This window comes from Kogia breviceps, chromosome 4 (genome assembly GCF_026419965.1).
Source record: "Kogia breviceps isolate mKogBre1 chromosome 4, mKogBre1 haplotype 1, whole genome shotgun sequence".
In the NCBI taxonomy this organism is placed as follows: Eukaryota; Metazoa; Chordata; class Mammalia; order Artiodactyla; family Physeteridae; genus Kogia; species Kogia breviceps.
The window spans coordinates 165193258-165220040 of record NC_081313.1 but is presented as its reverse complement, the minus strand read 5'-3'; the positions used below and the strand labels follow the sequence as shown (position 1 = coordinate 165220040).

The 26783-nt window shown below is 47.6% G+C and overlaps 1 protein-coding gene across 1 annotated transcript in view; it reads left to right on the top strand.

The window, feature by feature from the left end:
• Positions 1-26783, top strand: part of SLIT3 (slit guidance ligand 3) — a 631375-nt gene that overhangs the window by 90939 nt on the left and 513653 nt on the right. Inside the window, exon 4 of the mRNA XM_059063071.2 lies at positions 23517-23588. Within this exon, the coding sequence (XP_058919054.1) occupies positions 23517-23588 (72 nt within the window). The remainder of the gene's footprint in view (positions 1-23516; positions 23589-26783) is intronic.

The window sequence follows — 26783 nt, the reverse complement described above, 5'->3', positions numbered from 1 at the left end:
TCTCGAGTGCTATTTTCTTTTGCTGTTTATAACACCCTGTCTCTTCTCCACTGTCAAACTCCTACCCACTCTTCCAAGACCAACACACAAGTTGCCCTTTCCACTAAGCCTTCACCAGTCTCACCTGTAAGAGCAGCTTTCAGTTCCACAGTACCCTTGTCCTCTGCGCTCCCACGTAGCACTGTATCATGCTGCCTTGTGTTCTAGTTTAGAAGCCCGTCTCCTTTGCTCAGTCATAAGGTTCCTCACTCCTTCAGCAAACACTTCATGAGTGCTCACTCTCTGATAGGCACTGTGCTCCCTATGCGATGTGCAAGGGAGGTAATAGCTGTCATGGGGCCTGCTTTCACAGAGCATTCCGTCTAACACAGCACTGTCCAACAGAACATTCTGCAGTCACGGAGATGTTCCATTTCTGTGGTGTCCAGCATGGTAGCCATTAGCCACTATTACCGTATGTTAATGCTACCGAGCCCTTAACATGTCACTAATGTAGCTGAGCAACTGAATTTTTTTTTTAATTGAAGTATATTTGGTTTACAGTGTTGTGTTAGTTTCAGGTGTGCAGCACAGTGATTCAGTTTTATATATATATATGTGTGTGTGTATATATATATATATATGACTATATATAAATATTCTTTTTCAGAATATATGTATACTTTTTCAGATTCTTTTCCCTTATGGGTTATTATACAATATTGAGTATAGTCCCTGTGCTATACAGAAGGTCCTTGTTGGTTATCTATTTTATATATAGTAGTGTGTATCAGTTAATCTCAAACTCCTAATATAACCTAATTTATCCCTCCCCTCCTTTACCCTTTTGGTAACCGTAAGTTTGTTTTCTGTGTCTGTGGGTCTGTTTCTATTTTATAAATAAGTTCATTTGTATCTTTTTTAAAAATTCCTGAATTTTAAATTTTGCTTAATTTTAATTAATTTTAATGTAAATAGCCACATGTGGCTAGTGGACACTGCATTACACAGTGCAGGTAGTAGAAGAGAGCTGTTAATCAAAATCACCAAAAAATCAATGGAAAACTGCAGTTGTAATAAGTACTGGCATGTAGGAGTACATGGTTGCATAAAGGCGTAGTGGGGGGATCTGACCTAGCCTGGTGGTGCTGGTGGTCAGCGAAGGCTTTCCTGACATAGTCATGATTGAGCAAAATCTGAAGCTACTCAAAAGAATGTAGGCAGCATGAAGGGCACACATGCAGATGAGCAAGCTGCATGTGCAAATGGTCTGTGGTAGAAAAGAGCATGGCCTATGGGAAGATCTCTGAGAGTCCAGGAGCAAACACCATTCTTCCCTCTTCCTTGAAATCTCCAAAGCACTTAGCACCATGTTCTGCACATGGTAGGCACTGAATTAAACTTCGGGTTTGGATGTGTGATGTCAACGCCTCAGTTCCTATGCAACCTCACCCATTTCTTCCTCAGAAATGCCCCAGCTGGGACTTCCCTGGTGGCGCAGTGGTTAAGAGTCCACTTGCCAATGCAGGGGGCATGGGTTCGATCCCTGGTCCGGGAAGACCCCATATGCTATGGAACAGCTGGGCCCATGTGCTACAACTACTGAGCCTGTGCTCCAGAGCCCACGAGCCACAACTACTGAGCCCGCATGCCACAACTACTGAAGGCTGTGCACCTAGAGCCCATGCTCTACAACAAAGAGAAGCCACCGCAATAGGAAGCCCACACACCGCAATGAAGAGTAGCCCCCGAGTAGCCCCCGCTCGCCACAACTAGAGAAAGCCAGTGCGCAGCAACGAAGGCCCAGTGCAGCCATAAATGAATAAATAAATAAATATTTTTTTTAAAAAAAGAAAAGAAATACTCCAGCGGGAGAGCCAGGAAACAGGGCTCCCGTTCCATCTCTGCTCTGGAGGTTCCAGTCAGTAAGGGCCCTTGTCTTTTTGTCTCAAGAACCTTCTTTACCATATATATGGCTGGTAACCTCCCATCTCTCAGTATTGTAGGAAATACTCTTGTTGTACTTTGGAAGAGATGTGGCTGTAGGTATAGGGACTGGAATCCCAGTAGAATCTGTGTATTTTGTCATTTGTTCTTTCATTCAACAAACACTTGTGAGTACCTACTAAAAGCAGATACTCTGCTAGGTGTCGAGGATGCAGTAAAGTACAAAAGAGATAATGCCCCTGACCTCACGGAACCTGTATTGTGGTGGGGACCCCCAGGTACCCCAGGCTGTAGCAGCCAGGGCCACCAGCTCTTCGTGGAACCTGCAGTGTTTGAGGCAATGTGTCATGTTCTCCTGGATCACTGCACAACTCAAATATAATCCCCAAACCCAGTCATCCTACACTGCGGTCCCAAATGCCTCGGCCATGGGGTTGAGCCCTGAGATTGCCAAGCACTTTGGCTATGGACTACTGGGAACTTCATGTAATTTGTTATATATTCTCCCCAGGAACTCTGCCCTGCGTCCATGTGGGGAGTGTGTGAAATCCTCAGACTCATCATCTTTTAAGAAGAAGAAACAAATAACTCCTTGTTTACACCCCAGCTTTCGGTCCCAATACCAAGTCCTTATTCACACCCTTGGCTCATGAAAGAGCTTAAACAAAGTTTAGTTCCCCAAGTCTGGGGGAAGGGTGGAAAGTCTAATTTTTTTTTTAACCTACTTGAGGTCTTGTCCAAACGAGTTGTCACCAAAAAATGAAAGCCAGATGTTTTTTTAGTGAGAAATAAATATGTGGCCAAGCTGCAGATTGAACCTGAGGTCTCCCTGGATGATTTCCACGTGTGTCGGTAGCTGGACTCCCAGGTATCAGCGGCTCACATTCTTTCTCTTGTCTCAGCCGAGGTGCAGCGCGCACAGATGGCTAATGAGCAATTAACATCTGAGCTGCACATCCCGCCACGGAGACACCCATCGCCTCATAAGTCAGATTCAAACCAGAGCTGTGAGCTGCCGGTGGGGGCTGCTGAGTTCAGGGTAAAAGGCAGAGACCCATGTCTGGAAAAGGGGGGAAAAAGACAAATTCAGACTGAAAGTGCTCCTTCCTCCAGCTTCTCCACGAGGGATCTGCTTTTGTTGGGAGCCCTTAAATCCTCACGGGGAACATACTTCAGATAACCATCGAGGAATTACAGATGAAATCAGGGCCAGCCGCGGAGCAAAGAGCTGCCCTTTGGGGTTTAACATTACATCGTGTTCTTCCCCAAGTCTGATTCAATGGTGAGCTTTTCAGCCGAAGAAAATGTTTTCGGTAATTGGCCGAATCTCCATAGGAAGACCACTGAGCTTGCTACTGCTTCTATCAGAGCATTGCTCATCACTTGGATTCTTCTCACACTTTTCAAGTTCTAGATACAATCCGTTGTGCATTGGCCTTTGAAACATGTCATGCTGGTATTAGAACTTCCTTGGAGGGCAGAAAAAAGGTGAGAGAGGGAAAAAGTGATAGAATGGAGCTCAAAGGGTCAGTGGGGCCCAGAGCAGAGACGAACCCTTAGGAAATAGGGAAGCAGCATCAGACTGTAGATGGTGAGTGAGGGAATTAGAGGTTCAGGCAAGCAGGTGATCAGAATTAGGGATGTCCAACCCCAGGCTGGGTGCATGGCACATGGGCAGAGCCAGCCAAAGAGATACCTGGATTCAGGTGAACCACAAACACTCAGGCCAACCAAGGGGCTAGATTACAGGTACCGAGAGAGGGTCTCTAGGGAAAGAGGGGTCTGCCAAAGGCAAGACAGGGCCCCATCTTTGAGGAACCTCTCTGAGGTTTCCTCCTATGTAAATTGAAGGTAATAGTTCATAGCTTATAGGGTTATTTTGAGGATAAAATAGATTAATCATTATAAAGTGTTTAAATGACTGGCACTCAATACATTTGGTTATTATTTCCAGGCAAGAGTTTAGACATGAGGGAACCAGAAAAGACAGTCCTAAAACATGAGTATAAACATGAGTATAGGGGCTTCCCTGGTGGCGCAGTGGTTGAGAATCCGCCTGCCGATGCAGGAGACACGGGTTCGTGCCCTGGTCCGGGAAGATCCCACATGCCGCGGAGCAACTAAGCCCGTGAGCCATGGCCGCCAGGCCTGTGCTCCGCAACGGGAGAGGCCACAACAGTGAGAGAGGCCTGCGTACCGCAAAAAAAAAAAAAAAAAAAAAACATGAGTATATTACTGGATATAAGTTTTTCAAACTAGTTTAGCTTGTCCTTTGAAATGTACTATTTATTCATTCACTTTCTTTTTTTTCTTAGTTATTTTTTAAACTTTTAAAAACATCTTTATTGGAGTATAATTGCTTTACAATGGTGTATTAGTTTCTGCTTTACAACAAAGCGAATCAGTTATACATATACATATGTTCCCATATCTCTTGCTTCTTGCGTCTCCCTCCCTCCCACCCTCCCTATCCCACCCCTCTAGGTGGTCACAAAGCACTGAGCTCACTTTCATTCAACCGTTCCTTCTTCAGTCAAGAAATATTTGAGCGCTTCTGATGTGTAAGGCACCATTCTAGGCCCAGGGATACAGTGACAACTTAGAGTAGAGGTTGGCAAACTGTGGCCCCATGGGCCAAATCTGGCTCAATGCCTGTTTTTGTAAATAAAGCTTTATTGGAGCACAGTCATGCCCATTCATTTGTGTATTGTTTATGGCTGCTTTCATGCTATAGCGGTAGAATTGAGTAGCTGTGACAGGCAGCATAGAGTCTGCAAAGCCCAAAGTAATTATCATCTGGCTCTTTATAGAAAACATTTGCTGAGCCTGATCTAGAGAGACCTTTCAGCGGGTCCTCAACTCTCTTGAAAGAGGCAAGTCAATAGGAAATTGCAATATAATAAAATAATTTCAGGGGATCATGTATGTAGAAAAGAGGGTCAGACAGCCTTCGTAGAAGAGATGCCCTCTCAGCTGAGACCTGAAGGCTGAATAGGAGTTAATGAAGTAGAGGAGAAGGGAAGATTGTTCCAGATAGAGGGAACAACATTAGCAAAGGCTCAGAGGTAAGAGAGAGCAGGGTATGTTCAGGAGCCAAACAAAATTCATCCTGACTGGAGGGACAAAGGAGAGGTGACATAGAGCTTCACAGGTAGGAGGAAGTTTTGATGATTTTCTGAGGGCAGTAGAGAGCTATTAAAGAATTGTCAGCAGGGAAAGAACATAATTAGCCTTGTATTATAGGGAGCTCAGTCCACCTGGAATATGGATGCTGGATTTAAGAGCTGAGTGGAGGGTGAGGATCAAGACTGGGGTCAAGAAAGGCCAGTGGGGAGCCCATTTCAGTAATTCAGGGGCGAGCATGGTAGCCTGAACTATGGGGTAGCAGTGGAGTTAGGAGAAGAGAGCAGTTTGCAGACGTATTTAAGAGGCAGTGCTAACAGCACAATAGCGATTGATTGCACATGGCGAGTGTCAAGTGAAGAGGAGGAAAGCATGGAAGAGGGTCACTCCCTGAGAAGGGGACCACATGGGCAAGAGCAAGTTTGGGTTGGAGGGAGATGACCGTGTCCATGTTGGACATGCCTGTGGGACGCCCATGGGGGGATAAGTTTCACAGTTCAGTTTCTACTCTTCCCTTTTTTGGCCCAAGATTGATTTTATAGCAGACCCTATTCACCCCCATCTGTACGCACCTGATGGTCAGTGCACCCCAGGGGTGTCCAGCCACACCCCTGTGCCTCCCTCTCCTTCCCCAAGTGACACGCTTCTACTGCCCCCGTGCCAGGAAATTAACACTCGCCAGCAGCATCCCTCAACTACTAACCGAATCGGTCTGTGAACACCCAACTCCCTCGCTTTCCTCCCGGGATGATTCTGAGGGTGTGTTTTGCACTGTCCCCCACAGCTGCCCCACAGGACTGAGCTCCAGATGTCCCCCCACCCCCACCCCACGTAGCCTCCTAAATAAACCTCTCATAGTGGAACCCTTCTTTCAAAGTCCGCTTCCGGGGCAAGCCAACTAAGACAACGATGAGACGTTTATTTAACCAAACATTATTGGACGCCTGTTGTATACCAGGCATTGAGATGAGCCAGAGGCCCTCAGGCCCTGGGTCTCACCCTCTCTCTTCCGCCTCCTCCTCACCATGGAAACTTTCAGCCCGTTTCACCTCCTTTCTAGCCTACACCTCAATTCCAGAGTCACCATCAGGACTCAGTTCTCATCACAGCCCTTTCCAGCTTAAAAACCCACAATGGCTTTTCTCATGACCAAAAAGCAAGCTTCAAGCTCCCTAAATGGCCCTTGTGGAGCCCTTGACCAAGCCAGAGCAGTGCTCCCAGCAGACTTGGCTGCGATTCCTTCTCCTCCCTGTGTATACTGGGACCCAGCCTTCCCAGAGCACTGGGATGGGCATACGCCGGGGTGAAGAGCATGGGCTTTGGAGCCAGAAGCCTGGCTCTGCTAGCCAGTGTCAATGCCAGTGTGACCTTGGGCGGGCTATTTCACCACCCTGTGCCTTAGTTACCACATCTGTGAATGGCATATCAGTGCCTCCTCTGCAGAGCCACTGTGAGGATTAGATGAGATAATGCATAGAAAGCACATAGAACAGTGGCTGGGCACGCCATCAGGGCTAGAATTATCGGCAGTTTTGGAGAGCACACAGCAGCTGCCTGTGTTGTGCCCTGCTTGGATAATATCCCCCGTTTGGTCCATTTAAGAAACCCCTTCAAGACCCCACTCAAGTATTAACTTCTCAGTGCAGTTTTCCCTTACCAGCAATTCACGCCCAACCTAAGAAATAATTGCCCTCCATTTTTCAGTTCCATGATACTTTACATCTATTTTTTGTACTAACACTGTATTATGGTTCACTGAGCGTGTGTGTGTGTGTGTGTGTGTGTGTGTGTGTGTGTGTGTGTGTGTGTGTGTGGAGTCTTTTCAGAGCATCCCGTGCCATTCATTCCACTGCTTTAAGACAGGAGCCGAAGATGTTAGCCACTTGGATATCCGAAGGAAGTGTTTTCTAGGAAGAAGAAAGCAAGAAAAGGCTCAAGGGAGGGTGTACCCTGATGTGGCCCACGAGTAGCAGGGAGGCCATGTGGCTGGAGCACAGTGAGCACGTGGGAGAGTGGAAGGAGGTCGAGGCTGAGGGGTAAAGGGGGGGAGGTGGACAGACCATGTGTGGATGGTGGCCCATCACAAGGACATTCACTTTCGCTCTGAGTGATATGGGAGCCACTGGAGGGTTTGAGCAAAGGAATGCCTTGATTAATGAGGGTTTTGGAAGGATCGCTCTAGCTGCTAGTGGAGTATAGGGTGTCGGGGAGCCGGGGTAGAACCAGAAGACTGGTTGGGAGACTACTGCAAATCTGAATGCACTTCCTCCTCCTCTGTATTTGTCAGTTTTCCCTTCTGTCCTACCAGCCCTAGCATCTCAGTGGCTTGCCAAAAATAAACATTTATTCTCCTCACTGATGGGTCATGGTTTGGCCAGCTTTGGCTGATTGCAGCCGAGCTCAGCTGAGCTCAGCAGGGCTTGGATTCGGGCTGCAAATGGGGTCCAGGGTCTTTCCTGTGACTTCGCATTCTCCTTGGCTTAGTGGCTCCCACAGGCATATTTTTCTCATGGCAGATGGAAGAAGAGATGAGGTCCAGCCAGGTCACAGAAGCACATTTAAAGCCTCTGCTCACATCACACCCACCAACCTTCTGTTGGCCAAATCAGTGTACATGGCCAAGCCCGACGTCAGGGGGGCAAAGGAAGTATATACACTGCCCACTTGAATGGGAGATCCTGCGAAGACACACGGCCAAAGCCTGGGATGCATGATTCTATAGTGCAGCGGGAGAGAAGAAATTAGAAACAAGAAACCAATGTACCACATCCTCTCTATTGCAATTACCCTCATCCAGTGTCTGCAAGTGTTGCCTGTTATCTTTCTATTTCTTTCATCCATTCCTAACTCTGGTCCCCTTCGACTCACATACTGCCTCACACAATGGTCTCCTTCATAGAATCTCCCCGCCATCAACTCTTGTTTCTCCCTGACAGTGCATCCTGCATGCTTCCACCTGAGTTTTCCTCCTACAGTGTTTCTTTCTTCACACTGATCCTGCTCGAGAAGCTTCAGTGACCAGCCGTTTAGCAACACAGGGTTCCTCAAGTGCCAGTCATTTCTGTAGCCTCTTCATAGTTTTGGTCAATCTGTAAAACACCTGTATTTTTTTTAAAGATTTTTTTTTTTTTTTAATGTGGACCATTTTAAAAGTCTTTATTGAATTTGGTACAATATTGCTTCTTTTTTTTTTTTTTTTTTGCGGTATGTGGGCCTCTCACTGTTGTGGCCTCTCCCGTTGTGGAGCACAGGCTCCGGACGCGCAGGCTCAGCGGCCATGGCTCACGGGCTCAGTTGCTCCGCGGCATGTGGGATCTTCCCGGACCAGGGCACGAACCCGTGTCTCCTGCATCAGCAGGCGGATTCTCAACCACTGAGCCACCAGGGAAGCCCTGCTTCTGTTTTATGTTTTGGTTTTTTGGTGGCAAGGCATGTGGGATGTTAGCTCCCCAACCAGGGATCAAACCTGCACCCCCTGCATTGGAAGGTGAAGTCTTAACCACCAGACTACCAGGGACATCTCCACCTGTATTATTATTCTTTAATATTTTCTTTCATTTAACTTTAAGTCAACTTACTGTTTTTTTCTTAGCCTCATCTTAAATCATAGTGACCACGAGAAAACTACATTTTTCTAAAAACATCAAAATACATTGTGATTAAAAGACACCTGCTTGTGCATTTACCCTCTGAAGTCACTAGAGGTATGGTGATCGCTTTCAGGAACCCACTTGCCTCCTACACAGCTTCATCCCATCTGTCCTGTCTAACCTTCACTCTCATCTTTGCATATTTCTGTTGCTGGGGTCATCATGGTCTCTTCCTTGTCTGTGCACCTGTCGCGGAAGAGTGTTAGCCCTTAGCCTTGGTCAGACTGCCCTCGGAGCCTGGAAGACCCTAGCTCTTTCTCTCTGCCTGTCTATCCTTCAAGATTCGTGCCTCTTCCATGAACCCCCTCCCCCCCCAGTTAGCTGACTCTCACTTCCTGCTTTGCTTACAGTCTAGGCCCATCACCCAGAGTCCCAGCTCAAGCTTTTCTCATCGTTTCACGCGTGTACTGATCTCACCCGCTTGGCTCACAAGTGCCCCAAGCCTCGCATGGCTTGTGCCAGCCCAGTCTCTTTCCATCCAGCCCTCAGGGATTCTTCATCCTGCACTCTGCATATTGAAACAGGTGCTGTTTCCGTGGTGCCCCATCGCAGTCTTTGACTGTGTCCTCTCGGCCCTTTCTCTGTCTTTCATCCCCTGGTTCATTCCTCCTTCTCTTTCTTTTTTTTTTTTTTTTGTGGTATGCGGGCCTCTCACTGTTGTGGCCTCTCCCGTTGCGGGGCACAGGCTCCGGATGCGCAGGCTCAGTGGCCATGGCTCACGGGCCCAGCCGCTCCGCGGCATGTGGGATCCTCCCGGACCGGGGCACGAACCCGTATCCCCTGCATCGCCAGGCGGATTCTCAACCACTGCGCCACCAGGGAAGCCCCCTCCTTCTCTTTCGAGATGCTAATCAAATATTGCCCCCTCTGTGAAGCCACAAAGTCTCCTCCCACAACTTGCTGTATGTCCTTCTCTCTCAGCGTATGTCACATGTGCCCGTGGTCACCAGTGCACTTATCTCCCTTCCCCACTAGCCTGACTGTAAGCTCCTACAGGAGTGGATCTGTGTCCCAGAGCATGACATAGACTAGGCACTTAGTAAACATTGAATTTCTCAATCAATTTGAATTTGAATTAAAGTGACTTGAACTTTGCTGTTTCAACGGGACTGGGCATTCTTTGAAGGCAGAGATCTTGCCTTCTCTCTTTTTCCTCCCTCATGTTGCTTGCCCCAGGTAGGCAAACAGTAGGTGCTTATTAAGACTGCAGCAAGATGAGTTTCGTAGGAAACACAGGAGGTGGCTATGGTTGACAATGAAAATTGGCGCCAATTAAGATAGCTTAGCAATTCTAAGCTCTTTTAGGCCTAAGCTGATTTTGAACACCAAATTCATCATGATTTTGATAACTGAAGGCAAATGGGGCCGTGTTGGAGCCCTTTGCCTTTGCTCGTGATTGAAAGGAAAGATGCAATTCATATTAGGTACCTAGTCCTGTCTATTCTGTATCAGCTGTGCATCTGGAGATGGTGTTAAATTCTTTTCAGGATGAAACTGGTATTGTGTGTGTGTGCATGTGTGTGTGCGTGTGTGTGTGTAAAACAGAGAAAAAGATAGCTAGTAGTCCAGATGCCAACACACCTGGAATCTATTTGTGAGGATCACTGGTTCAGTCCACAGCTTGGACCTTTCATTTATTTCTCACTAAGTGAACATCTGGGATTCAGTTTGAGACACCAATGAGTTTGGATGGGATCTCAAAGCCGTGGTTGAGTTGAGGGACTGCTCGCCCGAGGTGGGAGTGAAAGAGGTGAGCAGGGACTCTTAAGCTATTCTGCAGACTTCAGTTCAAATGCAATAGCCAGAGCATTGAGAAACCCTTCCCAGGCTGGAAAAGCATTAAAAAAAAAAAAGCGGGGATGGGGTGGGGGGAGGATAACCAAAGGAGATTCAGTCAGATCAAAGCAATAATGTGATCTGGAAAGTGCCCCCTTTCTCCTTTTACCCTGTTCCCTCTCCACCCCATAGTGCTAAAAATGTCCAGGTATCTTCCTTTGCTAGGAAAAAAAAAAGAAGAAAAAAAAAATTGGACCTTGACCGGAAAGGAAATGCTATGAGAAAGTAAAATTCTAATTAGTTATAGATGAGAATTGGTCACAGATAATTACTTGACATTCCTTGGCTCATGCCTGGGAGGGCTTAAAAGATCTTTTTTTTTGTTGCTAGGTATGTAGACATATATCTAGATAACTAGATAAACACAGAGAGAAGCTCACCATCATTAACAGATCTTGCAGAGCGCAAGTGTTTAGAACAGAAATGAAAGGGAAATTTGTCATTCACAAGCCAGGAATGTTTGAACCGTTCACTGTCAGTCCTCTTTTTTCTGTTCTTTCTTTCCTTTTTTTTTTTTTTTTTTTTTTTACTTCGAACTTTATAAAAGTTCAATGGGTTCAAACAGGATCAGTTTAAACAGTACCCTTCCAGAAAATTTGTGCTGAGTTGCACCTGCCCTTGGTGACATCTACCGACCAGAGTATTTCTCCTTCAATTTGCATCTGTCATGGAGACCCAGATGAAGGGCCTAGAATAATCCAGAGAGAACATGGAAAATCTATGGTGAGCTGTGCTCATGCCATCCTATTTAGAACCAGCTTTGCTGCATTGTTTTGAGGATTTTTAGGGTGGAGGGGAAATCCCATAGCTACCTAAAGTATTTTTCTCTTAATTCCTAGTAGAAATGACTCAACATTAACTCAAGGCTGCTCAAGGCATGCTTAATGTCTTGGAGGAGCATGTTTTTAGAGAACAACACTAACTTCTAAGGAATTCTCAATCCTCCTTCCCTACCCAACACAGCTCTCCCATATTTATTCCCAGGCAGCACAAACAAGAGAGAGTTAGCCTTTGGGGGCCTTCTGCCTTTTTTTTTTTTTTTTTAGCACCTTTGTTTTACTAATATAGAAACCTTACTCTGATGCCCCACCTGGTGTAGGGCCCCTTACCCTTACTCTGGCTTCACTTGGTTCTGAAACTGCCCTTGCTTGCCCCTCACCCCACTGTACAATTCAGATGGCGTAGGCCTCGGCCTCCTTATTCTCAGGACCCTCTTTCAAGCACTGTGGCAAAAGTGTTTAATTTATGCTATTGTGATTGCAGCCCTCCTGTTACCTGGTTGCAACACTCTGGAAGGTCTCTAACAGGCTACTCAGGTTTTAATAACCAGAAGTGAAGTGGCCAGTACAGGGGTGTTGCAGCAGTTGCATAGCAACTTTTTTTTTTTTAAACATCTTTATTGGAGTATAATTGCTTTACAATGGTGTGTTAGTTTCTGCTTTACAACAAAGTGAATCAGTTAGACATATACATATGTCCCCATATCTCTTCCCTCTTGCATCTCCCTCCCTGCCACCCTCCCTATCCCACCCCTCTAGGTGGTCACAAAGCACCGCTGATTTCCCTGTGCTATGTGGCTGCTTCCCACTAGCTATATCTATTTTACGTTTGGTAGTGTATATATGTCCACGCCACTCTCTCACTTTGTCACAGTTTACCATAGCAACTTTATAGTACTTTAAGTTTTCCACCAATTTGACCATCTTCATCTCCTTTGCTCCTCAGTAATTCCGTGAAGTAGGTATCACTCACTCATTCATTCATCCATTCAACCAACCAACTAAACAACTAGCAAATATTTATTGAGCACCTCTTAGTTGCTAGAAACTATTCTAAGCTCTGAGTTGCAGTGAAAAAAAGAGACAAAGACCCTCTTCTGGGGGTACTTCATCTTAGAATGGATATTCTACTTGAGATCATTATTCCCATTTTCACATGAAGAAACCAAGAAAAAGAGAGAGGTTAAACCTAAAGGACACAGAGCTTATTTAGAGCTGGATTTAGAATCTAAGTATCCTAACCAGCTTCCAGAATAAGAGTAGAATAAGGATCTTAGGACTCATCTCATCCAACCAACTGATTCTGCTGATACAGAAAACCAAGCCGCAGAGAGGGGCTGTGGTTCACACAGTCACACAGCTTTGGGGGGCAGAGCTAGGACCATAGCCCAGCTTCCCAAGTCCCAGCCCTGGGGCCCTGTCCATGAGTGCATGGACCCTGCAGTGGCCTAAGATCCACTGGATCTGCCACCTTGTCACTGTCACTCTGTCTTAGTCCATTCAGTCTGCTATAACAAAGCACCACAGACCGGGTAGCTTATTAGCAACAGAGATTTGTTTCTTACAGTTCTGGAGGCTGGAAGGCTGAGATCGTGGTCATGCTCTGGTTCTTCCGGGTTGCAGATTGCCAACATCTTGCTGTGTCCTCACATGGTAGAAGGGGCAAGGGATCTCTCTGGAGCCTCTTTTATAAATGCACTAATCCCATTCATGAAGCCTCTGCCCTCATATCCTAATCAGCTCTCCAAGGCCTCACCTCCTAATGCCATCATCTTGGGGGTTAGGATCTCAGCATATGAATCTGGGCGAGAGGAGGACACCAGCACTGAGACCATAATGACCTCCCTTACTTCCTTAACCAACAGATCTCATGACTCATCTTCCTAAGTACTGTAAGCACATTCTCTCAACTGCCTTGCCCAGTCTTGCCTTCCACAGACTCTTAGTACTAGACCTGCCATACACTGTCCCCTAACCTCCGCCTTCTCTGTTCTTGCCACAGATGATCTGTCTTTGGCCCTGTCAAAGGCCACTGCCATCACTTGTGCACTGGAATCTCCTCTGTCACCTATTCAGGAGTCTCACCCTAAACATTTTCTCCTCATCCCCTGCATCATTGATTTACCAGATCAGTCTCATCAGCATAGGAGCATGTTGCAATTTGCCTCATCCTAAAAAATAAAAACAAAACCTTTCTTCACCCCATTTACCCTGCTGTCAACCCATTTTCTGATCCCCTGTATAGCGAAGTCCCTCCAAATTACTATTCTCCCTTGACTTTTGTCTTCCCACTCTTTCTTGAATCTCTCCAGTTAATAGCTGATGCCTAACTCTGTACCAAGCTGTTCTTTCTAAGTCACCATGTTGCTCAGTTTTGTGTTGTCCTCATCTTTCTCTACCTCTTGGCTGCATTTGCCCAACCAGTCCCTCCCTCCCCTTCTCCCTCCTTGGAACCCCATTTTCACTTGGCTTCTGCAATTCCACCTTCTTTTGCTTCTCCTCCTACCACACTCTACCATTTCCTCCTCTCTCTGGTCTCTAATGGATGGTGCAGCCCAGGATTCAGTCCTAAATCCTCTTCCCTTCTTTTCTTCATTTCTCATCGTGACTGTGGTTCCTGTATTTAAATACCATCTACATCTCCATTTTGGTCTTATCCCTGAAGCCCAGATTTGCATATCCAATCGTCTATTGGGTATCTCCACATGGATATTTATGGGCATATCAAATTTAACATGTCCAATTTGACCCCTCGCCAAACGTGCTCCGCCCACAGTCTTCCTCCAGCTCAGGTAACAACAGATCCACACTTTCAGATGCACACGCCAAAACCTCAGCATCATCCTTCATTCTCCTCTCTCACGCTTTACCTCCAATCCATCAGCAAATCCAGTCTGCTCCACCTTCAAAATATTTTCATCTTCACACCTCTGCAGCTACCACCTTGGTAGCAGGGAAAAGAGTTCCCAGAGAAGGGAGGAGCATGTGCAGAAACCCTGAGGAAGGACTGGGGTATCTCTGAAGGAATAATGGCAGGATTCTTGAGTCTGGGGAGTCGCCTGCCCTATTGGTACCGTTATGAAATAGGGTTGAAGCAATCGCTATGGGGATCTGAGTTTTGGCCACTGCCAAGCAGTCTGGCTGTCTGGAATGGATCTGGCCAGCTCTAAGGGATGTACATGATTCTGTTAATTGCACGTGTGTTACGTCTGCAATGTATGTTGTGTGTGTGTCTGTGTGTGTGTGTTCATATGCGTGCGTAAGTATGCATTTTTTTTCCCACTCCAGACCTCTTTTCCTGGACTCTGAGCCATCAGTGTACTAATGTAGTTCCATGTCCAATCTGCTGGGGGATCCCCAGAAACCCCTGCTCATGACTTTAGTCCTAGATGAAGCAGCCTTTTGGTTCACAGACCTTTGGGGTTCCTTGTGTTGTTCTAGGCAAACATGACTTAGGCTTTATGGGTTGGTCACCACGGAACAAGATGACCCTCTGAGCCCTTGGCTCCTTCTCTGCAGAGCCAGGACTCCTGCCCTTCTTCCCCCCACCCTCTTTTCTTCTCCTGAAATCAGGGTCTTCTGGAGACAGGGATATTTGGGCACATGGCAGCAGCTGGGACAGGGGTCAAAGGCAAGGCGGGCTCAGGCCACCGATGTGCTCTGCTTTATCCCTAACAACCGTGTAATTGGAGGAAAATTGGCCCAATGTGAGGTGCCGGAAAGTTCAAAAAGGGTCGTTTCAGGGCCTTTGTGCCTGTTTTCTTTTCATGCTAGAGTGTTGAGTTGGAGCCCAGTAAGATCCTGGGCAAGCTCCAGAGCCCTCTAGAACTGGACAGGTATCTCGGGACAGAGTCACCTACCAGGGCAGGCAGGGGCTGAAAATGCCCTTGGGGAACATCTGAATAAACAGACCTTTTAGGTCTGAGAGGGGAAGAAGGATAAATGCTGTTAAGAGATGGCTCAGGATTCCTGCCCCCTGGCCTGGGGGCAGTGATTTCCTGGGACCCTCAGAGCCTTCTTCTGAAACCAGAGGGGCAGGATCATTAAACAGTCTTTGGACAGTAAGGCCAAGGAAGCACAGGGTCAGTTTCCTAGTCTGCTTTGACTCAGTTTCTCCAGCTATAAAATGAATAAATACTCTTATTACTGGCCTCCCTCTTAGGATTGTTGGGAGGCCTCCTGGTCAACCAAGCACCAAAGAGTTAAGGAAGCAGAATGGTGAAGCGGTTCAAAGTTCAGGTTTTGGTGTCAAAGAGACTTCTGTCCAAACCTTATTTATCAGCTGCCTGACTTTAGACAGGTTTCGTAACCTCTCTGAGCCTCAGTTTCCTTGTGTAACATAATGACATTAGCAACGTTGCTTTCAGGATGAGATGAGATAATGCATATAAAGCACCTCCCACGGCAGTTAGCCCACTGTAAGTGCCTTGCATTGATAGAAAAAAAGGAAGAAAGAACAACAAGATCAAAGAGATCATTATTATTGCTTTGATTCTAAAGCGAGTTGGTTATTACGATAGTTCTCGCCAAATAGTCAAGTGTCCCTGTAGATTTCCGAGCTTCCTTTGCAGTTAGGTTTGGCCATGTGACTAGTTCTGGCCAGTAGACTGAGAGTAGATATGATATGAGTCATTGTGAGGTCAAGGAAATTAAGAGCTGGTGTGGCTCCTCCCCCCCTCTCATCCCCAACACACTGACCTTGGGGGCCACATGTTCTCTATGGCAGCGCTCTCCAACCTTGCTGGCACCAGGGACCGGTTTCATGGAAGATAGTTTTTCCATGGACGTGGGGGAGGGGGGAGGATGGTTCGGACGGTAATGTGAGCGATGGGGAGCGACAGATGAAGCTTCGCTGGCTCACCTGCCGCTCACCTCCTGCTGTGCGGCCTGGTTCCTAACAGGCTGTTGGACTGGTACTGGTCCAGGGCCAGGGGTTGGGGACCCTTGAGCAACTATGGCATCTTAGAGATGGAGCCAAGCCTTTATGTGAGTGTGGAGTCTGTGTCCACTGTGTTAACCCAGTGAGATTTTGGAGTTCCTTTGTTACTGCTAATAGCCTTGCTGGCCGATACAGTCATCTATGAAGGAGAAATACATCTCCCCTATTCCTGACCCCCTGGGGCATCTAGGGATAATGATAATGATAATAACAGTGGCTGTAACAGCTACCATTTATTGAGCCTTTGAGAAATACTGCAAAGCCCATCACAGATGTTAAACTATTCAGGTATCTCACGAGGTTCATGTTTTGCTATTACATAATAATTGTGTTCCTAAAGTAAACTTTATTTTTTTAAAGGGTTCTCTTAAAAGCTTCAGTGAGGAAAAAATCTTCTTAGGGCAAGAGTTTTAGACTATGACAACAAAGTTATTTCTCTTACAGAAATGTCAAAAGTAAAGGGTTTTCATTGCTATTAGGACATTCTGAAGTTATAAACTACAAATAACAGATTTTCAAAACCGACATACGCCAACCTAAAGGTCATTGAGCAAATGCTGAATTCCATGGAAGACAAGATTCAGGTCATCTTGCTTCCAGACCATCAAAATAAACTGTGACTTGGTCCAGAAGTGGTAGTAAAAAGGAAGCCCCATTAGATCTCAATAAAGTCGCTACCCTCCCCTGCCCCTGCAAAAACAAAACAAAACAAAAAACCCTAAAAATACATTATAAAAAAAAAAGAAAAGGAAATCCCAATGGCAAAGAACAGCCAGTCACCCACTAAAGTGGCCCGTGGGTGTTGAAGCTGGAGGCCAATAGGCTTTCCTCTGATACACGCAGGGATCCTTTCTGATCATGACAGTGGTGTGAAACAACAACCAGCACAAATTGAGTTCCTTGCTGAACTAATCAGGTTACATCCAATTTGCATTATGAAAATTTGCATAGCAGGAAAAAGCCTGAATCTGATTTGTCTGGCAGATGAGGAAACCAAGAAAATATGAGGCCATCAGTGGCTACAGTGAGCAACTACGGAAACAACCCCTATTCAAGGTTCTCTGCTTTTTTGACTCTGCTCAACTCAGAGTTCCCCTGATGTATAGTGACATCTGCATATCCTCATGAATGAGGGTCCCACCTCTGAGCTGGGATTCGAGGCCTCTGAGTTTGGTTCTGCCCTTCTCTTGGCGTCTGCCAGGACGTCTTAGGCCTGTCCATCCCTCCACTTGGGGAAGGCCTGGAGCTTCCGCTCTGAATAGCAAAGCCACTTTGGTCCTTGTTGGGGTTTCTGAAAATACCAGTAGACCTGGAAGGTGTCTAGGCTGCCTAGGAAAGTGCCTGGAGAAGGGGATTCACTTGATTTCATTACTAGAGCAAACAGTCCTGGTGGCCTTTGGGAATTAGCACATTTTGACTTCCTCCCTCCCTCAGGCCTTCGCTGGCCAGCTGAACATTCCACACCTCCCTGAGAAAGGGGAAGCACTTTGAGTGGGTGCTGGGGCCTGTTGCTGACTAAGCGTGCCTCCTTCCGGCCTGGAGGAGGGGATGAACTGGCCCCATCCTTTCTTGCCTTGCTGCCCAGTAGGTCAGTAGTGAGGCAGGTGAGTCTGGAAGCCGAGTCTTCAAGAAGATTTTGGAGGATGCAGACAGATTCAAGCAACTGGGCCCTCTGGGAGCTCTGTTCACCTGCAAACAGGATGGCTCCCCTCACCCAGCGGAGGAAGGCTATTGCTTTTTCAGGCTATTGCTCCCCTAATTGGCCATTCCCACCTTATGATTTACTCATGAAATTCAACAGGCCCTTACTGAAGGCCCCCTTGCATGCCTGGGGCTGTGTCAGCTCACAATGGGTCACTGAGTAGATATTAGACCTATTTCCCACTCTCAAGGACCTTCAGAACTTAACGGAAAGACGAGACCCACACGTGTGAGGTAATAAATCACAACAGTCTGTAATGAGGGCTAAATTAAATACCATCATTATCCATGGTAGTTAAGAGCCCAGGTTTGGCATTAGGTCTCTGGGTTCAAATCCCACCACCATCATTTTGGTTGAGTTTGATTTTGGGCAAATGCCTTAACCTTCTTAGACCTCTGTTTCCTTATTATAGGTTGACCAAGGGTACTAGCCTCAAACACTTCTGTGGGGAATTAAATGAGCTGGCACATGTGAAGCGCCTTGTACAGTGCCTGACTCATGGTCTTAGGGTTATTACCAGCTACTGCTACTAGTTGTCAAAATATATTTGAGGCACCCCAGTAGTTTAGAAATCCTGAATCTAAACACACTTCCTTCTGCATAATGGTCCTCTCGTCTCTACGATTTCTTTCAGCACTGATTGGTCATTTTGACTGATCAGCTTCCCAAGCTGGAGCCCCTGGGGCCTTCATATACATTTAATCACAAAACCCTGTTGATTAGACCTCACGTCTATGTCCTCCACTCCAATATGACTCTTACCCTTAACTGGGTCCTCACACAGCCACACTGATTACTCAGGAGCCCTCTTAACTGCTCACCTTGCTTTTGATTTCACCCTCTTCCAAACAAGCCTTACTACTACTCAAGAGAACTTGTTAAAATCCAAAACAGATGATCATTTCCTTGCTCAGACTCTTTCTGTGGTTCCCCCTGACTCTCAGTAAACAGCCAAGCCCAAATCCTTGATCATGACCCACAAGGGCCCTCATTGATATGACCCCTGCCTAGCTCTAGAGCTTCATCGCTTGTGTTTCTCAAGTCACCTCCAAGTCCCAACAATGCAGCCCTGTACCCCAAATTCTCCTCAGTCTCCTGGTCCTCCATGACGATGCACATACACCTCTCAAAGTCTAGAACCCTTTGTCCCTATCTCCTGAAGAGTCAAAATTATGCTTACAAAAACAAAAACCCTCCAAACCACTTTGTTTGGAAAGCCTTCCTTTCCCAGGTCTGGGTTAGCTGCCCCTCCTCTGTGCTCCCACAGCAGCTTTGCTTACAAGATCATGCTGCAGATTTTTGTTTTCGTGTCTATCTCCTTCACTAGCATGTGACCTTCTTCATCTACATCTTATTCATACAGGTGCAGGAAGGGACTGTATATTATTCATCTCTGTATGTTCATATTGAAAAATGACTAGGAAGGTGGATGGATAAATGGACAAACGGGTAGATGGATGGATAGGTGAATGGTTGGATAGAATAGTGGATAGATGGATGGAAGGACGGATGGACAGACAAATGGGTAGAGGGTGGATTTATGAATGGATAATGGATAAATGAAGGAATTCGATAAAGTGGCAAAAACCTCTAATTAGGTCTTGCGGCCATCAGTGGTACTGCAGAGACAAGGCTCTCTTTCTTGGAGCTTCACAGTTCAGGCCGAAAAGCAGAATGACCTTGCAACTAGCAGCCAGTGGGTTTTTTTGACCTGGATGCTCCCTGTTGTTCCAGCAGGAAGGCTGTGAGAAGGAATGTTGATCCTAGAGGGAGAGAGGACACCCAGGTGGGCTTTATCCCATCATTGACCCAGCCTATAGCCTTTCAGCCGACCTCCTCAGGTCTGCCCTCATACGGGTCCCATTCAGTCCTTTTCTTCATCCAGGCATCATGGATTTATTTCCAGCTTGAACTATGGCAGATTTCTGCCTCTGATTCCAGGGTGACAGAGCAGCAGATGGCCTGAGCACGGAGGATGCCTTGACCAATAGCCGCTGCGTGCAGCCCAGCGCTTACCCGCTCCTCTGTCGGGAAAACAGCACGTTTCACTCTGTTCATTCTCCTGTTCAGGAGCTGCTCTTAGAGCAGCCACATGAGAAGTTCACCTTATGCAGCTTGGAGCCTTTCTCAGCTCTTCGAGGAAGACCTTTCAGGCCGACTTGGTTCGCTAAATAAACACAAATAAGTCCTGGAATGGAATGAACTAGAAATGAAATGTCGTGTCGAGCTCCTCTTGATACAAAGAACCAGCATGCGGCCCACCCAAGCCAAAGTGGAAAGACCCTGAGGCTTTTGGGAGAAGACCCCAGCTCAGCCACCCTGGAATCCTCATTCAGGGTTTATGAAGCAGCAGGCAGCACACAACTGACTAAATTTGGTTGTGTTTTTATTTTTGTCCAGCCACAAATACCGGCAAAGAACTGAAAACGATTCCTTCCCTTCCTGGAGCCTCGGAGCCAAGCTGGTTTTATTTTTAGCTTCAACCCTGGTTTTGAGCTTTTAGGACACTCAATACCCTCCCCACTGCGGGCAGCGGTGGGCCGATTTCAGGACTTTTGCGTAAACTGGAGCATTGGTTGTCTGAGTGTAACTCTCACCAGGCTTTGTGCAGCTGTGGCAATAGAGGGTGGTTCCAGACAGACCCACCTAGAGACCCACTTCTACTCTTGGGGACTCCAAGAGCATCCTTTTCAGGGAGGGAAATGTACTCAGGGTGGATGGTTGTCTGGGCTGGGGCAGCGGAGTTGGCAACCCTGGATGAAAGGAAGCAGAGGCAAAAAGAAGACTAGGGAGGGGAGAAAAGAAGGGGAAGGCAGCTGTCACAGACTGAAAGCCTTCGAGGAACACAGTAGTTCAGAACCAGGCTCTGGAGGCAGACCGCCTGGGTCTACATCCTGCCTCCGCCACTTCCTGTCACAGTGGCCTTGCAGAATGGGCTCAACGGCTCCAGGGGTCGCTGTCTTCATCTGTGAGATGCGGGTAATTATGACACCAGCCTCTGAGCTGCGCTGCCTGAGATCCTATCCCTGTAGCACGCGGCATAATGTCTGACACGCATTTGTGCCGCAGCTCATTTCAGGTATTATTGCCATGCTCTCATTGCAGTGCTAGACACTTACACATACAGTGTGTCATTAAAACTTACTGTAGGGCTTCCCTGGTGGCGCAGTGGTTGAGAGTCCGCCTGCCGATGCAGGGGACACGGGTTCGTGCCCCGGTCCGGGAGGATCCCGCATGCCGCGGGGGGGGCTGGGCCCGTGAGCCGTGGCCGCTGAGCCTGCGCGTCTGGAGCCTGTGCTCCGCAACGGGAGAGGCCACAACAGTGAGAGGCCCGCGTACTGAAGAAAAAAAAAAAAAACTTACTGTAACTCACTGAATAGGGTTATTAGGCAGATGGAAAACGGAGGCTCAAGGAGCTAGGTAACTTCCCCGAGGTCCCATGGCGAGAGCATGATAGAGCCAGACCTGAACCCAGCGTGACCAACCCCAGAGTCATAGCACCACTCCTTCTCTGGGACCAGTGCTTCCCCGTGTTAGAAGGGGGCTTATCACTGGCTCTATGAGAACTGCTCTAGACAAGGAGCTAGGCTCTCCCTCCCCATCCTCTCCTCTGGGCTCCCCCCTTTCTTCCCACTTTGGTGACAGGAGCACACAAAGAGCAGATACTGGGAGTGATCAGAAGACCACTGGTCAAATCCATAGAGACAGAAGATAGAATGGTGGCTGCCAGGGACGAGGAGAGAGGCCCTGGGGTGGTGGTGGTTAATGGGTAGAGCGTTTCAGATTTGCAAGATGAAAAAAGCTCTGGACATCTGCCGCACAGCAGTGAGAATATGCTTAACACTACAGAACTGGACACTTAAAAATGGTGAAGATGGTCAATTTCATGTTAGGGCTTTCCTTTTAACCACAATTAAACACACGGAAACAAAACAGAACAAGCACGGGCAATCAGGTTGCCGTCTCGGTGGGGCAGAGAATTTGAGCTCATCTTGTCCAACTTGCCAGCCTTTTCTCAGGCTTCCTTCCAGTCAGGAGTGTCACCAACAGCTCCGCTGGTCCACCCCTGCCCCACACCACGTGAGCCCCTTCAGGGCTGAGCTGCACACTTGTGCCCTTTCAGACTTCCTTCTAGTCCCCTGTCCCTCTGAAGTTTCTGTCCTTCAACCTGGAACAAAAAGGGGAAAATAGCAATCACCCCGACCCCCAGGGGATCATGTCTGCATGATGCGGTGGAGGAAGTGTGGGCTTTGGGGCAGACGCTGGGAAGAAGCTCACCTTTTCTTCTCTTCAGTTCGCTTAGCTCTAAGATGGGATAATACATTTTTGCCATGTAGCCAGCTATGCACAGTTTAAGTGGAGAAGTTCAGCCGGGCTATAAACGGCTCTTCTGCACGAGGAGATTCTGGAGAGTGAGATTCTGAGGATTCTGGGGACAGGAGATTTGGGGACACTGGTTTGGGCTTCCCTGATTAGGCTGCGTAAAGATGCTTGGACAGAGAGGCCTGGGAATGAGCACCGGGCAGGCTCTCCCTCTTGGCCTCACACCCCCGGGAGAGCAGGCTTCACGGGGACCACAGCAACTTACGGTCCCTTGGAAACTCAGATGGCCTTCTTTTCTGTGGGCATCAGCATGGACCGTTCTCAGGAGAGAGTCTGGCTCTGTTGCCACCACCCAACGTGGGACACCTCTCCTGGGCTGAGTTTTACCTCCGGGTCCACACACCTAGACGGTGATCCCTGACCCAGGGCCGACTTTGCCATTAGGCACAGCAGGGACAGCACCCAGGGCCGACAGGACTTTTTAGGGACCCATGAAAATGGTTTAATTTCTTTTAAAATTAGAGGAAAGGAATGAGTGTTCAGGTCAAAGTAACTGTTATATAATATTAATACATGTGTTTTTATACCAACACAGTTATAAAATACAATATTTAATTTTTTTTAAATAGGGGAGGGGGCCCACAAAAGCAAAAATGCCCAGGGCCCATGGCAGTCATAACGCAGCCCAGCTCTGGTCTGAAAAGCCAGGCTGTCAGGGATTCCATTTGGCCCTTTAACCCCTGGTGATCTGTCGCACCCTCTTCTCTGTTCCTAGAAGGACTGCTATCTGTCCCACCGCTCCTCACCACTGAGGATCTGGAATATTCTCTCTGGTATTTGGTTTATTTTTAGGGACCCATTTCACATGCCCATTCCATCACTTGGCAATAGCTAGCTACCACAGGCACATGTTGAGAAAAGTTCAAAAGCCTGCCTGAGGTTCGTGGGAAAGAATGTCATCATCAGTTAGTGATGCCTCTCCGAGGCTGGTGAAGGGGGGGTGTGGCAGCAAGCATGTTGTGTTCCTGCTTCCCACTGACCTTTGCCTTCTTATCCCCAACTTGACTCCCAGCTCCGCGAGTTAAGAGTATGCCTTACACGTGCTGAGCATCCCACGTTGAAAGATCGAGAAGCCTCTTAATACCTGTTGATCGATTGACCACAGGGGTGTCTGTAAATACTCCTGATCCCGTTTCATGTCCCCTTGACATCTTTTCATTCTTTTTTTCCCCCTTCAGGCGCCTGAACAAGAATAAACTCCAGGTCCTCCCGGAACTGCTTTTCCAGAGCAACCCGAAGCTCACCAGACTGTGAGTAGAATGGAGTTGTGTTCCCTACCTGGTGTCTTGCCCGGCTTTGCTGACGCCGAGGATGCGGTTGCCTTAGCGTGGGGAGCCCTGAGCCGTGTGGACCTTGGCAGCGAGTCCGCGCACGTGGGCGCTTGGAGCCAGGCTTCCGCGTGCTGGGTCCTCACACTCCCCTCCAGCCCGCCTTTCGTGCGCCCGTCCTTCCCAGATCATCCGCTTAAGTGGCCGGTGAGGGCTGTGGACCTGTGGTAGTGCATCTCTCCTTTGCACGGAGGGAGGAAGCTCTTCCTTTTAACCTGGGTCTGAATTAACCTCAGGGAAATGCCCTGAGGGTAGGCTTGGAGGTGAATTGATTCACACAAGACTGCCAGTGGTCTGGGAGGAGGGCAGTGGTTTGGCTGAAGCATTTCAACCTCACCTCCTTGCTGGCTAGAAGGATTCCTGCCCTTTGCCTGCTTCCTACCGCTGCCAGTCCAGGAACCCTGGGTCTGGAGATCTGTGATTTTGTGGGAAAAGAAAGAAACACTTTGAATTTTGCTTTGTCTTCAGAATGGTCCAGGGTATGATGGGGGGTGGGGGGAGACTTGCAGATTCTCTGTGTATTTATTCAGCGTGAGAGTCTGGATAGTGAAGAGCTGGAGATGCACGTCGCGATGGAGATTGTGATTCGTAGATTGGGGTTATTAGGCAAGTGCTAATTACTGACAGTGAACAACTCCATGACTCTGAACCTGAAAGTCCTAACGGCAGTAACTAGTGCACATTATCGGGTGGATTGGTTGCCCAAGGCTTGACTTTCTGGCTGGAGCCACAAGTGTCCGAATGCTTAGCAGTCAGGCAGTGAGATTTACGGCCTGGCTGGGAGGACTCTAACCTTACCAGGGAGGCTGCAAAGTGGTAGCCACCCTTCTTATTTCCAATGGCTGTGTTTAATACCTCCGTGTGCAGTCCGCCGATGCATGTAGATAAATTGGGAAATATGAAAGGCATGTTTGCATGTGCACTTAACAATGAGTTCTGAATTAGGAATCTGTGTCTGTCTCTGTACACACACACAGAGCCTATATACATAAATATACTTTCAAGGGCACTTGGCTGCAACAAGAACGGACTGGGGTGGGCTGGGGTTTCAAGGGTACCGCGGCCTTGCTTGCCTTCTCTGGGACACACCTGTACTTTGTCACGGTCTCCTCTTGCTGGAACTCCCTTTCTCCCGCTCAGTCCACCGGCCTGACTGTGCTGAATGAGGGAAAGAGCACGCCCTTCCACTCTTCTGCTCTGAATCCACCCTGATGGACGCGAGGGTGCATGAGGTGCTGTTGCTAGGCTGAATGAGCAACAGCAAGTGGGCAGACGGGGAAACCATTCTGGTTTTTAACTTCCTCTTCCCTGTACAGTTCTTTCCTTAAATGCTCACCTAATAGCCATCTCTCCACCCAGCATTACCTTGTGCTTTTCAACCTGCTTTTAACTCAATCACTCAGACTGTATGCTGTTCATCTGGAATCTCAGCGTCACTTTCAAGGCAAGTAAAAGGTGCCTATGGGACTGGGGCTGCCGGGCAGCTTTGAGCGGGTAGGTCTGAGAGTTCCAGTTGCTGCAGGAGGTCAGGGGGGCTGATTATTGCTCCCCAGGGCCATCAGGGGAGGCCCATTTTAGGCAGGGCTGGTCTTGATCCAGGCAGAGGAAGAGTTTCAGGCCGTGATAACAGGTCTCTGCCATGCCAGGCCCAGGCAGGTAGCACAGGGGCATGGGAAAGTCCAGTGTCCTAAAGGCCACTTTCTAACTGAAAGAGGTCGGGAGAGCCACTTTCTCTTCTGTGCCTAAATGTCTTCATCAGTAAATGGGAGATGCCCCATCTTCCCTTCTACCCACTTCACCAAGGAGCTGTACGTATCCGATGAGATTATGGTGGGCACGCATAGCTATTGTTACTCCTACAATTCCCATCTTCACAACTTGTTTCTAATCTCCTTTCACTGGGAGACATGAAGAAACCAGGAGCTGCCGTGGGCCCTGAGATCTGTTACACGGGGCTTTTGCCCTCAAGCCAGAGAGCTGCAGCTGGGAAGGCAGGCAGGACGTTTGGCTCATTTTGGTTTCTGTCCCTCTCCAGGTCCCCAGCCAGGCCCAATGTGACACATAGGCACTCAGGAATGGGTGGATGAATAAATGAATGATACAGGCCTCAGGGTATGAACCATGTTCTGAGGGAACTTTGAATCTTTTATCCACCATTCCTTCATTCACTCATTCGTTCGTTCGTTCATTCATTCATTCAATAAGCTTTTCGCAGGTGCTTGTTCCAGCCTGGCCTCTGTGCTGGGTGTTAAACTGCAGATGTGAAGGTTGCCCAGTTCTCTATGTGCCCCATCATGACACATTCTGAATGGCTGTCAAAGAGCTGAGAGCTAAATACATACTTTTTTTCATTGAAGCAGCTCTGTTAACCCAGGTTTGGGCTATAATCAGCAATCCCTTTTTCTCTCTGGGCTTGACCTTTGATTTTTCTTAATGACCCTATTTTGTCTTTGTCTTATTTTGTCAGCCACTCCAGGGCCTTTTTGGAAGTAAGCAGGGTGCAAATTAGAAATCAATAAATGTGCAATCATGAGTGTATATACATATGCCACTGGCTCTGTTTTAAAAGAGCACTACATCTCAATAGACGCAGTGAGCCGTTTTCCAGGGGATGCTGAATGGGGCTCCTGGGTGGCTGTCTCCTCCACAGTCGACCCGGCCACGTGGTTTAAACAGCAATTCTGACGCACCTTTTCTTATTAGATCTATAGACAAAGACTGCTTAATATTCAATGATTATCTGCAAAATACCTTTTGGAAAGGCTATGGTCATATAATAAGACATGTAGTGATGGGAAAGGGAAACAATATTTATTGAGAAGCTATTATATATATATGATTATAATATTATCACTAGCTAGTAAGTGGCACAGATGTGACAAATTAGTTTAACTCAGAGGGGAAATATGTTAGTTAATGTGCATGGGAAGGCCATTGGTAGTTATGGTTGGCTTTAAGAACAGCTGGATCCAGGGGCATGGTGGTGTCATCGGGACTTCATCTCACTCCCTCCAGCCCTAGAAAGAGTGCACAGGATGGCAGGCAAAAGCAGAAGACTCTGAGGGCAGTAACCTAGCAACCAGGGTGGAGAGGGTGTCCTCGACAACAGTCCTGCAG